The sequence below is a fragment of the Polypterus senegalus genome, chromosome 1, assembly GCF_016835505.1.
Source record: "Polypterus senegalus isolate Bchr_013 chromosome 1, ASM1683550v1, whole genome shotgun sequence".
NCBI lineage: Eukaryota > Metazoa > Chordata > Cladistia > Polypteriformes > Polypteridae > Polypterus > Polypterus senegalus.
In genome coordinates this window covers 104,471,925-104,489,449 of record NC_053154.1, presented here as the reverse complement: position 1 = coordinate 104,489,449, position 17,525 = coordinate 104,471,925, and the positions used below count along the sequence as shown (strand labels likewise).

The window sequence follows — 17,525 nt, the reverse complement described above, 5'->3', positions numbered from 1 at the left end:
ACGTTAGATACAATTATTTCATAATTTTGAGAAAATAAAATCTTTTGTTTTTTCGAGATCTCCGTTATCTCGAGAAAACAATTTAAAAAATAATGATATTGCACATTCTCTCTCGGCTTCCGTACAAAACTGACTGCACACAAACACAAAAGAAATTTCTTAGTCATGTTTATGAAACCAAAAACCTGGTGATGCCATAGTTGCCACTGCTGTTTCATAGCTATAGAGTCTTGCATTTCCAGTTGCAGGTTACTGTGTTTATTTCCATGTTCTCCTCATGTCAGTGTGGGTTTTCTGCAAGTGCACAAATGCTAAAGATATGCAACTTAAGTAACTGGTGACTCAGATTTGACCAGTATGATTGAGTGCAATTGTGCATGAGTGTGATGGTTTCAGTTATTTTTTTACCAGATTTGCCTGGATAATGAACCGAATTTCTGTGTCCTTCCCTGAACTGAATAGGGTTAAAAAAAACTGATAGGTTGATCTTTATGACTTTACATTTGAGTAGACAGTTGGCAATGGAATAATATACAGTGTGCCATTTGATCATGACAATGTTGCATGTTTAAATTAAAACAAAAGCAACATCTACATACACTAGATATGACTAAGTGGGCTTATAAACTGTCCTGTCAGTGCAGTTATTTCTTTGACGACGGAAGAAATGAAAGATAGGCATTATTGTAAATGTCAGAATCCAGGGTTGTATTGAGCGTTTCATTTTACAGCTTCGGCAGAGTGATGTTAGGTAGTGTCAAAATAGTATTACTGCTATGTACAGTTTTTTTGATGTGAATGAAATCCTAGGTAAATCTATTGGAGGACCATAGTTATTTGACTACAACTCACCATTCACACCAGCAATAAAAATAAAAGCTTAATCAATCAATCAATCAATCAACATTTATTTATATAGCACATATTCATACAAAAAAATGTAGCTCAAAGTGCTTTACAAAATGAATAGAAAAATAGAAGACACAATAAAAAATAAACATAAGTCAACATTAATTAACATAGAATAAGTAAGGTCCGATGGCCAGGGTGGACAGAAAAACAAAAAAAACTCCAAGAGCTGGAGAAAAAATAAAATCTGTAGGGGTTCCAGACCACGAGACCGCTCAGTCCCCTCTGGGCAATCTACCTAACATAAGTCGAACAGTCCTCTTTGTATTTAGGGTCTTCATGGAAGGACCTGATGATGATGGTCACGTAGACTTCTGGCTTTCAGTCCATCAATGTTGGTGCATCATGATGCTTTGAGTAGGTGGTGGTGGCGCAGGCCGCCACCACAAAGAAACCGGAAAAAGAAACAGAAGAGAGAGTTGGGGTCAGTACGGATTTTAGAGCCACTATAAATAGTTATTGTTATGAATTGAACATACAGAGTATCAGGATTAAGTTAAAGTGAAGTTATAAAAAGGCCATGTTAAAGTAATGTGTTTTCAGCAGTGTTTTAAAGTGCTCTACTGTATCAGCCTGGCGAATTCCTATTGGCAGGCTATTCCAGATTTTAGGTGCATAACAGCAGAAGGCCGCCTCACCACTTCTTTTAAGTTTAGCTTTTGGAATTATAAGGAGACACTCATTTGAAGATCTAAGGTTACGATTTGGAATATAATGTGTCAGGCATTCCGATATATAAGATGGAGCGAGATTATTTAAGGCTTTATAAACCATAAGCAGTATTTTAAAGTCAATCCTGAATGACACAGGCAACCAGTGTAGTGACATCAAAACTGGAGAAATGTGCTTGGATTTTCTTTTCCTAGTTAAGATTCTAGCAGCTGCATTCTGCACTCGTTGCAAGTGATTTATGTCTTTTTCGGGTAGTCCTGAGAGGAGTGCGTTACAGTAATCTAGTCTACTGAAAACAAAAGCGTGAATTAATTTCTCAGCATCTTTCAATGATATAAGAGGTCTAACTTTTGCTATGTTTCTTAAGTGAAAAAATGCTGTCCTAGTGGTCTGATGAATATGCGATTTAAAATTCAGATTACAGTCAACGGTTACCCCTAAGTTTTTTACTTCCGTCTTAACTTTTAATCCTAGTGCATCAAGTTTATTTCTGATAACCTCGCTGAATCCATTATTGCCAATTACTAAAATTTCAGTTTTCTCTTTATTTAGTTTGAGAAAATTACTATTCATCCATTCAGAAATACCAGTAAGACATTGTGTTAGTGAATTGAGAGAGTCGGTGTCATCAGGTGCTATTGATAAGTACAGCTGTGTGTCATCAGCATAGCTGTGGTAGCTCACGTTGTAACCTGAGATAATCTGACCTAACGGAAGCATATAGATTGAGAAAAGCAGCGGACCCAGGATAGAGCCTTGTGGAACACCATATCGGATATCATGTGTCTTTGAGATGTGATTACCACAACTCACAAAGAATTTTCTACCTGCCAGGTAGGATTCAAACCAATTTAAGACACTGCCAGAGAGGCCCACCCATTGACTAAGGCGATTTCTAAGAATATTGTGATCAATGGTGTCAAATGCAGCACTCAGATCTAAGAGGATGAGAACAGATAAATGGCCTCTGTCTGCATTTACCGCAAGTCATTTACTACTTTAACGAGTGCAGTTTCTGTGCTGTGATTTGTTCTGAAACCTGACTGAAATTTATCAAGAATAGCATGTTTATTTAGGTGGTCATTTAACTGCATAATGACTGCCTTCTCTAGAATTTTACTTAAGAAGGGCAGGTTGGAGATGGGTCTAAAATTTTCAAAGGCAGAGGGTCAAGATTATTTTTCTTGAGCAGGGGTTTAACTACAGCAGTCTTAAGACAGTCTGGAAAGACCCCCGTATCTAATGACGAATTAACTATGTCCAGAATATTGTCAATTAGCACGCCTGATATTTCTTTGAAAAACCTTGTTGGTATTGGGTCAAGGACACAGGTGGAGGGTTTCAGTTGAGAGATTATACTATGTAATTCAGGTAAATCTATCCTGGTGAAAGAATTTAATTTGTTTATAATGGAGTACCGGGGCTTTGGAGGTTCTGCAGTGTTGGGGAGATATACTATGTTATCTCTAATATCATTAATTTTTTGATTGAAAAATACAGCAATGTTCTCACAGGTTTCACTGGAAGTATTCTGGGGGCATTCCTTTGTGTTACCTGGGTTTAACAGACGATCAATTGTAGAAAATAAGACTCTGGGATTACTAGCATTGTTATTTATAATATTAGAGAAATAGCAGCGCCTCTCAAGACGGACAGTGTTATTGTATTCTGTTATTTTAGCCTTCAATATCTCATAATGGATAGTTAGTTTAGTTTTCCTCCATTTACGCTCAGCTCTACGACATGTTCTTTTTAAATCAGACACTCTTTGGGTCTTCCATGGAATAAAAATACTAGAAGATTTTTTAACTGTCTTTTCAGGTGCAACTATGTCAACAGCAGCTCTTACTTTAGAATTAAAGTTTTCCACTTTACTATTTACATTATCCTCGCTATTATAGTTGGCACTATAAACGGACTGATTGCTTAGAATAGTTGTAAGCTTTAAAGCTGCTGATGAGTCAAAGAAGCGTTTTTTAACAAAATGCTTCTCATGAGTGTTTTCTAGCTCTATTTCAATATTAAATAGTAGAAGGAAATGGTCTGATTGACCGATATCAATAACCTGCTTTAAATCAATTTATGATGAAGTGTAGCAGTCAACAAATCATTATGAGGTTGCACCATATTAAGATCATTCCAGTAAGAGGGAGTAGTCATAGATATTAAATGGCTTAAGAGACAGCAGTGAAAAAATGGAAAATGGAGGAATCCAAAAGGTTCATTAAGAAGTATCTGGAAAACAGGCAACTGTCTAAGAAAAGCCAAAAGTAGCAAACATAACTGAGCGTTTAAACCAAAACACAAGACATAAGCACCGGATCCAGAGCAAAAACGTCCTCAGGCTAACCTGTTTTATTTTACCCTAACTGATAACTGAGATCTTTGTTTTTTTATCTTACGTTTAATGAGAGGATAACAAGCTAATGTAAGCTGCCATCTTACCTAGCTGGATCATGATGACGGATCATGAATATGGCAACTATAACCAAGGTTACCGTGCAAATGAATCCCTACCACTCAATTGTGGAAACCATCACTGTCATAACAATAAAAGGAAATTTCAAAAGTCAGAAACAACAACCCTATATTTGCCCAACCAAAGGTTCATAACACACAATGTGAAGGCTTGTGATTGGGTTCTCTGTCTGGAAGACATTAAGGCAAGGTAATGAATTTCATTGTAGAAGGAAGCTCAGTATTTCAGCTGCTGAGCCTCCATCTGGTGTGCTGCAATGGGAAAAGTTTCTTTTTGTTTTCCAAATTTAAAAATGACATTTTGTCATAGTTTACTTTTTGCTTTCCTAGACATTTTGGCAATATGGATGGCTTTTCCATGTAATGAGTCATATACGGTGTTAATGATTTCCTAAAGCAGTGCAGTTTCAGACTGTTTTGTTCTGTCTGCTGTATGAATCTGTATACTGTAAAAATAAGGCAACTTCAGTATGTTTTTTGCCCCCACTAGAGGACAGTATATAATTTAATTTAAAAATAAATGAAAAAGTGGGGGCACTTAAAATGTATATCTGACAAACATGGATATCTTTCAAGAAGAGAGAGTATTACTCATAGTTTTATTTCCTGTAAATAGTAATAGTATTAGTAATAGTATAAGCAGGGGCTGTTCACTTAGTCAGTTTTTAATAGGGAAAACCTAGAAATCACAGTCTGAAGTCATAAATTCTAATTCTTAAACAAGAACGAGTACCTTTTTTTTTTTTAAAAAAGAGTCTTTATTATGTAAATAATGATTGAATGAATAATTACCACACTCTTATACTGTATATCACGGTATCTGAATTGTGATCATTGCATCCACGCAACAGCTGGATAGCGATTGGTTAATCATCAATTAATAATAATAATTCTTTGCATTTATATAGTGCTTTTCTCACTACAGTGAGTGATCCCTCACTATATCGTGCTTCGACTTTCACGGCTTCACTCTATCGCGGATTTTATATGTAAGCATATGTAAATATATATCACGGATTTTTCACTGGTTCATGGATTTCTGCCACAATGGGTCTTTTAATTTATGGTACATGCTTCCTCAGTTGGTTTGCCCAGTTGATTTCATGCAAGGGGCACTATTGGCGGATTGCTGAGAAGCTACCCAATCAGAGCACAGATTATGTATTAAATAAAACTCCTCAATGATATACGATATGCTTCCCGCGCGGTGCTTTGCATACTTAAAAGCTCTAACAGCACCTATTCATTTTTGATTGTTTGCTTTTCTTTCTCTCTCTGACATTCTCTGCTCCTGACGGAGGGTGTGTGAGCAGATAGGCTGTTCGCACACTGGCCTAGAGGATACGGACGCTCCTCTAAAAAATGCTGAAAGACTACCTTCACATTACTCCCTTTGCTGCTTTGTCGGGCAGTGCTTCGCATACTTAAAAGCACCTATTAATTTTTGATTGTTTGCTTTTCTCTCTCTCTCTCTGTCTCTCTGACATCCTCTGCTCCTGACACGCACTCCTTTGAAGAGAGAGATATGTTTGCATTCTTTTAATTGTGAGACGGAACTGTCATCTCTGTCTTGTCTTGGAGCACAGTTTTAACTTTTGAAAAAGAGACAAATATTTGTTTGCAGTGTTTTAAAGTCCCTGTCTCTACAACCTCCTGTGTTTCTGTGCAAATCTGTGACCCAAGCGTGACAATATAAAAATAACAATATAAACCTATGGTTTTTACTTCGCAGATTTTCACCTTTCGCAGTTCTGGAATGCAACCCCCACGATCCAGGAGGGATCACTGTACTCAAAGCACTCAGCAATTGCAGGTTAAGGGCCTTGCTCAAGGACCCAAAAGTGCAGTGTCTCTATTGGCATTAACGGGATTCGAACCGGCAACCTTCCGATTGCAAGTGCAGAGCCACCACATCAATTGCATGAATAACATGGCTGTTTACTATGTTTTCTGGATTTTGATAAATGATGTACTGTACCTATCCAGTGTTTCTTTATCTGCTTCTGAAAAATGTTCTTTTAAGCCACTGTAGTAGCAACCCAAACCCAGATACATGCATGTATTCATTTTTACAGTATATTATAGAAAACACTTTTTTAGCTGAAATGTTCGATTCAGGACAAGAAAAAATATTATCAAAATCAATAACCCTAACCTTTCATCCAGTAATTATATAAATTTCTAGACAGTCAAACTATTAAGCCATTAAAGATTTTGTTTCAGTTGTATTAACCATCTACTTCTAACTGTTTGTCTGTTGCTCTACATAATTTTCAAAGTAGACACTTAATTTTTTACTTGCATAAATATGGAACAGTTCATGTCCTGTCCAGGTCAATGTCTTTATGAAGTATGCACGTTGTGATAAAGTTTAAAGTTTTTGTCAGTGTTTCTCTGGGTAACAATCAACTCCATAAAGATCCAATTTGGGTGAACAGACTTGTGTACATTTGTGACCTGCCATAAACAGTTCACAAATCCAAGGTTCATTCCTGTCTTGCACCAATTGTGGAAAATGAGAACTACCAGGAGGCATTGCATTTCAACTCAATCTATAGGTTTATTGGAAAAAGGGATCTGTGACAGTTATGTGGTTATCAATATAGTCCATAGTAGAAATAATAGTAGTTGTCAACATCTTAAAATTCTCTCAATTGGATGTATTCTTTTGAACTGAGAAAGTAAAGCACTGACTGCTGTGTTCCGAAACCTCCTTTTATGGTGTAAGAAAAGAAAGTGAGGATTAAGTGAATCTTTGTCCATTCTGTGTTATATTATTAGAGTTAACATTACATGAAAAGGATAGAATTAACCTAACATAAGACATAAATTTAAATTTATGCAAAAGCATTTTTAGTAAACCCTTTTAGTTTATTACAATAAAATAGATAATTAAAATGCTTTATATCTAAATGTCAACAATTCTGATTTAGCAATTTTTCATAGAATTGTCCACAATGGCAGGGAGATGGTGTTTATTCAGGTGGGAGGAACTTCTCCTGCTTGGCATTCTTCATCTCTGTCCTTCACAATACTACTCTTTGCCAAACTAGTCATTCTTTTCAACCATACTTTCTTACTATCAAATTAAAGAAATATCACTGTAAATATGGCTGCTATAGCCCAGTCTATTCTGGTTATGTACTGTTTGTTACAAATTGGTAGAACAACTACATGATTACCATTTACTATTATAAAAAGAATTAGAACTGCAGTCAGTGATGGTTGAATGGCTTGGATTAACAGACAGCAAGGATAACTGGTTATTTTTTGCAAAACAATTAGTGCACGCCAAGAACTGTAGATAAATGGAATAACTTTACATTTTTATGGTTAATTTTGGCTCTTTGGTGATACTATATTCAAATGTCAATGATATTTTGCAAATATTAGTTGAATAAAGATTGACAAGATATATTGTTCTGAACACACTAATCTTGTCAAAAACTTTTACTCATATTATCGTTTTATGTAATGGTGTTACATTACATGTTATAGTATTACAAAGTGGTGGCACCTAGAGATCAAGGGCTAGTTTTTAGGAAGTAATTCCAGAGTTGATAAGGTAGCAGTGTTTTAGGTTAGAATTTTAGAAAGCACTAAAAGTTTGAAATCACATGTCAAATTCAAGTAGGCAGAGAAATTCTTATTAACAACTAATCTTCTCTGTCTTTAGGTTTCTCAGTTTTGCAACAGAGTCCCCTGTGCTGAACCCCCAAATTCAGTGCTTAAAACAAGGAGTTTTTTGGTTAGAATGTAAACTTGTGACTCAAATTGTATTTTGTCTGGACTACTGCTCTAGCCAAACGTTTGTCCTGTATATGTTAGTTGCTTTTACTTTGTGTAGGTTTTTTCCTAAATGTTGCATTTCATTGCTACTCTGTAGTGAATTGTTCTGTATTACGATATTTGTAGTTAGAATGGGGAGCTTTCACATAAATCAGAGTTGTGCTGGGCCGACAAGTAGTGAGGTAGCAGTTGGGGTTGAATCTAAGTGCTTTGACGCACAAGGTCAGCTCCATGTCTCTGACCCACTCTGCTCACACTGAAAATGAACTTGACCCTGGACAAAGGAACAGACTGGAGGTAAGAAAAAAATCCCTCAGCATGTCAAGGAGTAGATAACTGGGAGCTGGATTTCATGGCTCAACAGTTGCACAAGCTCTTGACAAAGAGGCCTGTTCTCAATAATTCCAGTTATTTCTGCCAGGCTTTGGGTGGGGGAATAGTACAAGAGGTGGGGGTGGGTTTCAGTAGAGAGAGAAAGATATAGAGAGAGAGCAGCTTTCTAACACAAACAGTGGGATTCCTCACATTCCTGTGTGGTCAGGGTGAGGCAATAGTCCAAGCTGTGTGAAGTGAGAGTGCTGCACCTTCAAACACCTGGGTTGGTCGATTCCAAGTGAGCCTTCCAGGTGAAGAATAGTAACTTTTTGGTATTGAAAGGTTCTTATTCAAGCTTTCATTGAAACATTCTCTGTCAGTTACGTGCAGATGGACTGTGCTGCTTTGTGTAGTTTTCAGGAGGTTGAACTGCTGGACTTTTATGAACCTGTGTACTGCTAAGCATTAGTTTTAGTGGATAGAGTTGGTCTTGGGAGTGTGAGGATGCTCTTGTTTTATTTCTGAACAGTACCAGCTAGCCCCAGAGGCCAAATTTATAAATGAGCTGTATGCTGTCCTGTCTGTGCTCTTGGGGATGAACTTCAGGGTTTTGCTAAGGTAAGCAATTCCACACTAGGACAAGAGGGGGTGCTGTTGCTTACATTGTCTCTTTTGCCTTTAGACTTCAGCTGGAAACCCTGCCCCTTCCAGCCTCAGTGCTATAAAATAGAGAGGCCAAACAGATGAAGGTGTGTATTGGGTCCTGAACATGAGAATGGAGTTCACTATCTAATTCAGAAAACTGCTCAAGGAGAACATTGTTATTAGGCAACAGTGGCAGTCTTTTATATTGTGCCATCGGGCAGCTGTTATTTTTTGCTTAAATGTTAAAGAGAGTTTCACCCAGTTAGTGCCCCAAACTTCAACCGCGTGGTATGCTTGTCTTATCACAGGTCACAATGCTCAAACATATGTAACTGTACATATGTCTGAATTTCCCCATGGGATTAGTAAAGTTTATCTAATCTAATCTAAACTAAATTGATCATCAGTATATAAATATGATTAAGAAGTGTGATCAAATCCAACAGTAAATAGTAAATAAGAAATTATGTTGTCATTTTGTAATATTGTTTTGTTTCCCTTTAAAAGTAGATCAGTTTTTGGTTTGTATAACCTTAAAATTCTTGAAACTGACACAAATGAATTTGTTTTCATATACTACCATGCAATGTGAGTGTACACACATTTCCGAAAAGGTGGGAAAAGTTTTCTGTCTACTTCTTGATTTTCTTTTGTTTTATTTTTCACAAAAATGATTTTTTAGCTGTTTTCTATGTATAGTAACAACATTTCTTTAAGTGTACATTTGGGGTTGGCTGGTAGTTACTGTATATTTTCATTGTAATCCGTCTTATCAAATAAAAACAATAGCTGATCTACAGTATATGTCACTGACCAAGAAACCAAAGGAAATAATTACTTTAAGCGGGTGTTAAATCGTGTTATTGCTCTGTAGCCTCATTATGGAGAGATATGATTAAAGTCGCTGGTGTGTGTGACTGTAAATTCAGGAAAGCAATGATAACTACACTTAATTGAGATGAACAAACAACAAAGCAGCACTCAATATAATAAAGAGTGACTAACTGATTAGTATACATTAGTCCAGCTGTTGTATTTTTTTCACTGCACAAGTGAATGACAATAGTGTAAAAACAGCTCTTTAGAATGTTGGTACTTGAACTATTTAAAAATAACATTTAAATAACATGATATCGACACCATATTGGTAACTGATATTTGATGAAAAGTGTACTGTTTTTATGTGTTGTATTTTGTATTTATTTTTACAAATTGTGTATGTCCTTCTTCATTGTTTTTTTCCTTTTAATTACCACACATACAGTAATGCCTTTTTTTGTTAATTGCACACATTTATTATGTAAATATCACACTCTATTCATTTCACCATTACTACAATTCTGTAAAGTAGTTCCCTGTGTTCTTGCATGAGGTGACTCATGAATTCCAATATTTTTTTACAAGGGGTATACTTGCAAACTCAAAATGTACAAAAGTTCTCCTGATTCTCTCTCTGTATGCTGTTTTCCTTTCCGGTCCCAAACATTTGCTTTACACGCTTTACCCTCATTATACTATATTCAAACTTTCTGAATTGATAATCAGGTTTAAATTTTCCCACTGTGACCGAGTGTGTAACTAATGTATCACATGTAATGCCTTTCTGTGCTCGCAGTCCCAATTGGTTAACATGTGTGATAGTGGTATTTGAGCCAGAGCAGGATGACAAAAGGTTTTGGAATTTGAGAAGTACACTAGGTGAGAGATGAGTTATCTGGTCAATCAGGGACCCATCATCATAACATTCCACAGAAATTCAGCACGCAGATTTGTAGACACAATAAAATTATGCATCTCTAAGAAGTTTGTAGGCTTCTAAGAAACAATGTTGTTAACTACACTGTATTTTAAAGATTGGTATTACATACAAAGTGAGGGTATATATACTTTATATATATATATATATATATATATATATATATATATATATATATATATATATATATATATATATATATATATATATATATACTGTACATGTCTGGGTATATAGACGTTTGACTGTTTTTTTACCACCCTGCTAATCTGCTTCTATGCCTTTGAGACTAAGCATTAAAATTCCCACTAAACCTATTATCAGGGTTCCCTACACAATCCCAGACTTCTATCAGGGACATGTGACATTCAGAGAAACAGTAAGCACCTCATAAAGTGATCACTCCAATGCTTGTCTGCCTCCTTTGCCCCTTTAAACTTTCTCAGGGACCTTTGACCAGCTTATCCAGAGTATCAAATCCCAAACAGCTGACTCCTGTGCAAAGCAGGCTGGAAACCTGACGAGATGAACTTCTCTCTAAAGGTAGCATGATGAACATGTAAGATGGAGAGGATTAAAAATGAATGGTATTTATCTTCACTAGGATAGCTTAGCTTATCAGACATGGAGACCCTCCACCTGGCTGTCAAGACACCTACGGCATTACTAAAACATATTTTAATTAAAGTTTTTAGAGGTCTTTGTTAAAAATAAGAAGAAAAGTCCTGGTGTCTTCCTTACTTGTATGACTAGAACTAAAACACGTAGGAATCAAAACTCACCTGCGACATACCCAGAGGATATAAATTTCACCTTTTTGCACCAGGCTAGTGTATTGATTCACAATCTACATTTTTCTATATTCTGGTCATAAAACCAATTATTTTATGTTCCTAATTTACTATGAAAATTGTGTATAATTTTATTTCCAGCCAATAATTGGTTCCTAGGGTTTTTCATTTTAACCACTTGCTAGATTTCATGAAAGAAATTTTTCTCAGTGTCTTCTGCTCTTTTGCCCAGGCCCTCCCAGGTTTTTGGATACTGCACTTTACTTCAATTTTTGGATGCTTTGAACCTTGATATTTCACCCTTTCCTTTGTAGCTTATCACATACTTTCACTCTTTTAGTATGCTTTAAAACCTTCATTCTATACTTAATCTTTCCAGTGGTTTGAAGCTTTATTATTATACTGCCTTCATTTTCCTGTTATGTAATAAAAAACGTATATCATGGAGGCCAGTCTCAATGCTGATGTATGACCAGACAGTCACTTTTCAGGACAGTGCAATGCATAGACGACACATCCGACAATTAGTATGAAGCTGGTGCACAAGATCCTTTTCTGTGCAGATCATGTCAATTGCTCTTTGTGTTTAAGCAGCTGGAGAGACCTGTTATTGTATATTGTTTCTGCTGTTAGCCCACCAGAAGGGTTCCCATTGTGAGCCCAGCTAGGGGCTTCACAGGCTAGGGATTGTTTGACAGCAAGGATGCTTTGGACCATATCATTAGTACTCCTGTTTGACAGTGGTCTCATATGACTTCCTCCTGCAGTTTCATTAAATAGGGGTGTCCCAGAAATAAAAAAATATATATATTTTGTTTGTTACGGACCAGGACAAGAGACCCCCTACATATACACTATTATTCCTAACAACAGAAGGATGATCAAGAGTCTTGTATTCATGAACAAAAAAAGGAGCAGTGTGTTAATCAAGCAAGAACCATGGTGGAAATAATGCACCAGATTATCATATATGAACCAATCAGAATAAAGGTCAGAGTTATGGTGGCAAAAGTGAAAGCAGATGAGCTTATAAAGGAGTGACAATTCAAACCATATAGGCATGTGACGTTCAGGATTACACAGGTAGGTTTATAAACCTTTATTCAAATAAATGACTGACCGTGGAGACCAAAATGCAGTTCAAACTATGGATTCAAGGTTGCTTGTGGCGTGATGTACATTTTATTTTGAGGTGCTGTAAGTCATCACTGGAATTTATAGGAAACTGGTCAAGTTGTTATAAAATCCCAACATCCTTTTGTATACTGTATATGGAGTCTAAAGCAGCATTCAGAAATATTCTCTCTCTATACTATTTAAATAAGATGGCTGTGTCAGTGTGATCAGCCTAAGAGGTTAACAGTTGAGAAGTTGTTTAAATATTTTTGCAAATATGTAATTGGATATGTATTGTATTGCTTGATTATGTATTTTGTGCAGTTGTCATTTTATGTTGGCATGATTTTCAGAAAACTGGCACTAAAAGAAAGGTTCATGTGCAGTTGACCTTTTAAAAAAGATATCTTGGTTTACACGTTGGGTGACACTGAACTCTCCCACACATCGTAACTGAGAGTGTAGTTGTAAACATTCTCAGGGGAGCTGCAGAGACCCTTGCCCAAACACATCTCATTCACACTCACTCGCACACATACTTTAACTCTGAATTTATTGGTATGTCCCATTGTACAACTGTAGAGTGTGTGTGTGTGTGTGTGTGTTTGCAAGCTCTTCATTCAGACATTGAGATTAGTGACACCAGTCTGTAATTTGAAGTAGAGTGTTTTTGGAAGTGATTCAAATATCCAGACAGGCACACACACTATTGGCTGAACATTTCTAGCCTCCTGGTTATAAGGCCCAAGAAGACTGGCTTCAAATGTGGCAGTAACAGGGTTAATGCTGGGCAGTGATTTTCATCCTGGATTGTATCCAGTGGATTCCAGCCGTGTAGCTCCCTGGCCACAGGTTGTTATGATTACCAAACCTTTTGCTGAATCTTCATTGGCTTTCAGAGTGAAGCTTGGCTTTAAAGTAATGGATGATGTGCCAGAAGCCAAGTCCACTCTGTAAACTTCAACCCCCACCCCCACCCCACACCCACACACCCCTCCTCTTTCCTTCAGTTCAACACCCAGGAAGGACAGCATGACAAATTAATCTGTTTCACTTGACAACAGGATTCAGCACTCTCACTGTGGTATGGTCAGTTAAGCCTCTACCACAGTCAGTTTTCAGCATTAGTTGGGTGAGAGCATCAATATACAATCAGAAAATACTGGCCATCTAATTGCTGGAGGAAAAATTCAGAAGAAGGGTGGTGTGTACTCTTATGCAAATAGTTTGTCTTTCTGTGCAGGTCACGACATCAACGGGGCTCTGGAGCCAGCAAACATCGACACCAGCATTCTGGAAGAATACATCAGCAAAGAAGATTCGCCAGATATGTAAGTGTTTGCAGACGAAATGGCAAAACAGGCAAATGAAATAAACATACAAAATGTAAGTAAATTCATACACAGCCCTTCATATCGAACCTCACAGAGAAAGAGAGATTGAGAGAGAGACAGAGAAATACACACACACTCAGACTGTTCCTTTCCAACCCCCTCTACTCAGGTGATACCCCCACCCTTTTCAGCCCTCCCACATGCACTCTCAGTGAGACACCCAAGACTCTCTGTCTGTCACCCAGCCCTCTTGCATACACTAAGAGTGAGACACCCTGCTCCATGCTGACCTCATTCCTCCCACTTCTACTTCATTTAAAGTGGTGTATTTTGGATTTATATGACAATCTGAGCTATCTGAAGAATTTTATTGAAGTTTATCTCTATGTTTGAAAAGAAGAGGAACTTAAAAACAGAATTTATCTTAAAACAAAAGTTCCTCAATAATCCCTTACTGTCCCAATGCCATGCCAGCCCTTTTGTGCTCATTAGCTTTACACAAAGTCATGAAGAAGGAATTCTCTCCCACACTCAGCATACAGGGGCTTCCAATAAAGTCAGCATGAACTCTAAGTGCATAGAGCGTGAAACCTCTCTGTAATACCTAGGAATAACTTTTAGTGAAGCCACTCAGTATGGTCCTTAGGAATTTTCAACAAGAAGCAAAAACAGAATGAAATCCTCCAGAAAAACGTAATGCAGCTTCTGGAGAATTCCATTGAAAAAAGAAATACATTCTCTGACCATGTCAGCATCAGTGCCATTCCTTCATTTAACCTGCACTTTTTGTTTTACAGTTGCTTCCCCGAGATCACACCCCCAGGCTACCCTCACACTCAGCAGGGTGTACCACCTCTACACCCTAACGCCTGTCTGTCTGCCTTTCCACCCCACCTTGGCCAGCTTAACAAGGCATACTCCTGTATGGTGGCTGGTCCTCCTGTCAAGAGTGAGCGCAAGGGACCCTACGCACCCGGGTGAGTACTTGCAATGTGGAGGCAGAGATATTCAAGGAATAATTATGTATATTTAGTGAAGTTGAGGATAAGAATGATACTGAGAAGATCTTAGAGGTTCTGGACCCAACTGCAGCAGTTGAGCCCTGAGTCCTTACAGAGGTTTACATACCCAACAAACCAAACCCTTCTCAAAGCACTGGTCATCAAATCCACTAGATGAAGCAAGCCAAAATAAAAGATGTACTTGTCTCGAATTTTCAAAAGCATCAATAAAACTAAAAGGAATCAAATTTGATATTGAGTGCACTATATCTCACAGGATTACAGTTAATTAAAATATCATCCAATCATAAAACTTATAAGAAATGCCAAAAGACATGGTAAAGATTTGGGACAACCTCCCGTATATTGTATCCTGGCTGCTAAAATTGACATAGTTGAACAGAAATGTTCACAAGAGTCCAAAACAAAATTGATCAAAGACAGTAAAGATGGCGGCTTTAAAGGCCCGGTCAGGAAGTGACGTCATTGTTAGGGCTGGAACTGGAAGTGATGTTGCCGGGACTGGAAGTGGCATCCTCTCTGGGTCCGGAAGTGGTGTTGTCGGGACCGGAAGTAACATTGTCTCTGGGGCCGGACCCAGAAGTGACGTCATCGAGGGTGCCGGAAACTGGTGGGATTTTGCAGGAACGGTCTGCAAGTAACTGAGAAAGATAGTCAGCACACTACGCCACCCCCTGATCGGAGGAGGTATTACAATTACTCAGGCCCTTTAGTTGCCTCCAACATGCACGTGTGTGACAAATTAACGAACATAGCCTGACCTTGAAAAAAAGTTTGTAAAGGAGATCTTGGAAACCCTAAATTTAAATATTCATAATAGAAATTCGGTCTTCTCCTTTCATTGCCCAAGTATCCAGAGATTTGGGGCAAGTAATATACCTTCCTAGGTGTTCTAGGACAAGTATGATACCTTCCCAGAGAATCAGGAACAAGTAGCATACCTAGCCTTATTTAAACATCCTATTAAATAAATGTCAGAAATATTATTACATTTACATTTATTACATTACAAGCACTTTGAGCTACTGCTTGTATGAAAATGTGCTATATAAATAAATGTTGTTGTTGTTGTTGTTATTTGACTGTAATTCAAATTTCAGGTATTGTCACAAATTCCCCCATTTGTGCATTGACTTTTCCAAGTAGGTATGTTTTCAATTTTATTCCAAAGTTATGTACTTCAGACAGATTGGTACAGTATATTTGGAAAATAACCAGAATAGTAATCTAGCAGTAGGGCAGATGTGTAGATGGCATTTGTATAGCCTAGATGCAGTACACTTGAAGAGGGAAAATGTCCACTTTTATAAACCTAATGGCTAGCAATTGGACTTATCTCTCTTTTAGAGATCTACTTATTTACAACCCCTCTTAACAATGTACTTCTTTTTATATTCATGAGTGAACATAATTCAACTATAAGAAGAAAATGTTAATATCCCTGTTTGAATGGGTTTTTTCTAGGTGCTCCCCTGTTCTTCCTCAATCCAAAGACATTCATGTCAGGTGAATTGGCTTTGCTAAACTGGCCATAGTGTGTGTTTGTTTGTTTGTGTGTGTATGTGTATGTGTTTGTCCCATGATCCTGTTTTGGATAAGCGGGTTTGGAAGATGGTTGGACGGATAGATAACGTTGTAGTGTCAGAAGTGTCTAAACTAAACTAAAGTAGGCATTCATGAACTTGGAGTGCCACAGATTCTTCATCCATGCAGAACTGCTTATATAATCAGATGACTTGCCTCTTGCAATCTCTGAAATTGCCAAGAGCGTGGGTTTTATTTGCTTATGCGATTCATAAAAGTATTCACTGTTTTTATGTTTTTGCGGAACTATTCTTTTACTGTCTATTCATTGATCACATTTTTGCTTCATTTTTGCCCACTTTTTTGTCAAGATATTAATTTCTTAATCTTTCTGCCTTTTCCAGTAGCCAACCAGCATTGAGGTACAAATAACCATCTAACTTCAGAGCATTTCACCTGTAATTCTTTGTTGTGAAGCAGCAGTTTTATTAAACAGTGTAGGAAGAAGTGACAGAAAAAGGTTGAAGATTTAAGATTTTTTCCAAATGTCAGAAAAGTAATATACACAGTGTAAATTTAAGAAGAGACCGAAGAAAGCAGAAATGAGTAATCATATTAAATGCCATACTCCATTAACATTGACAATCAACTCCTGACTGCTAAGATAGTTGGAATCAAAAGCTGCAACACATGTGGTATTCTAGAACCTAAGTTTAATCATGTATGTTTTGTAATGCTAAACACACATAACTGCCATAGCTCCTATTATTCCTTAAGCTACAGCAGGTGGCTGAATGTATGCTTGGGGACTGGAAACTTGCATAAGCCACGCAAGGTAAGCTCACAGGCTCACACCCCCTCTGTTGCACTACTTCATTTCTCCCTCTCTCTGTTCTTGACTCTGCTCTATTCGTTCTCTGTTTGCTAAAGGAAAGTTAAACATCGTGAGCTAAGGTGTACAACCTTGATGCCCTCAAACCTGGCTATTTAAAGGATGGGGGTTGGGGGGCAAACAGAATTTACCTCTGGTCTGCCCACAGAAGGATTTTGTGCATGTCACAATTATATCAACATTACTGGCAGAAAATCGGGAAGAGATGTCAGCTATCATTGTGTGCAAAACTGGCATATCTTCAAACAGTTTAAGTTAACCCCAATACAAACTGCCCTTTCA

At 37.4% G+C, this 17,525-nt stretch overlaps 1 protein-coding gene across 5 annotated transcripts in view; it reads left to right on the top strand.

Annotated features, from left to right (window-relative positions):
- The window catches only part of myrf (myelin regulatory factor), a 161,702-nt gene that overhangs the window by 57,008 nt on the left and 87,169 nt on the right, over positions 1–17,525 (top strand). For all 5 annotated transcript variants that reach the window (XM_039755349.1, XM_039755331.1, XM_039755357.1 and 2 more), the window contains exons 2-3: positions 13,715–13,802; positions 14,603–14,782. In XM_039755349.1, the coding sequence (XP_039611283.1) occupies positions 13,715–13,802; positions 14,603–14,782 (268 nt within the window). The remainder of the gene's footprint in view (positions 1–13,714; positions 13,803–14,602; positions 14,783–17,525) is intronic.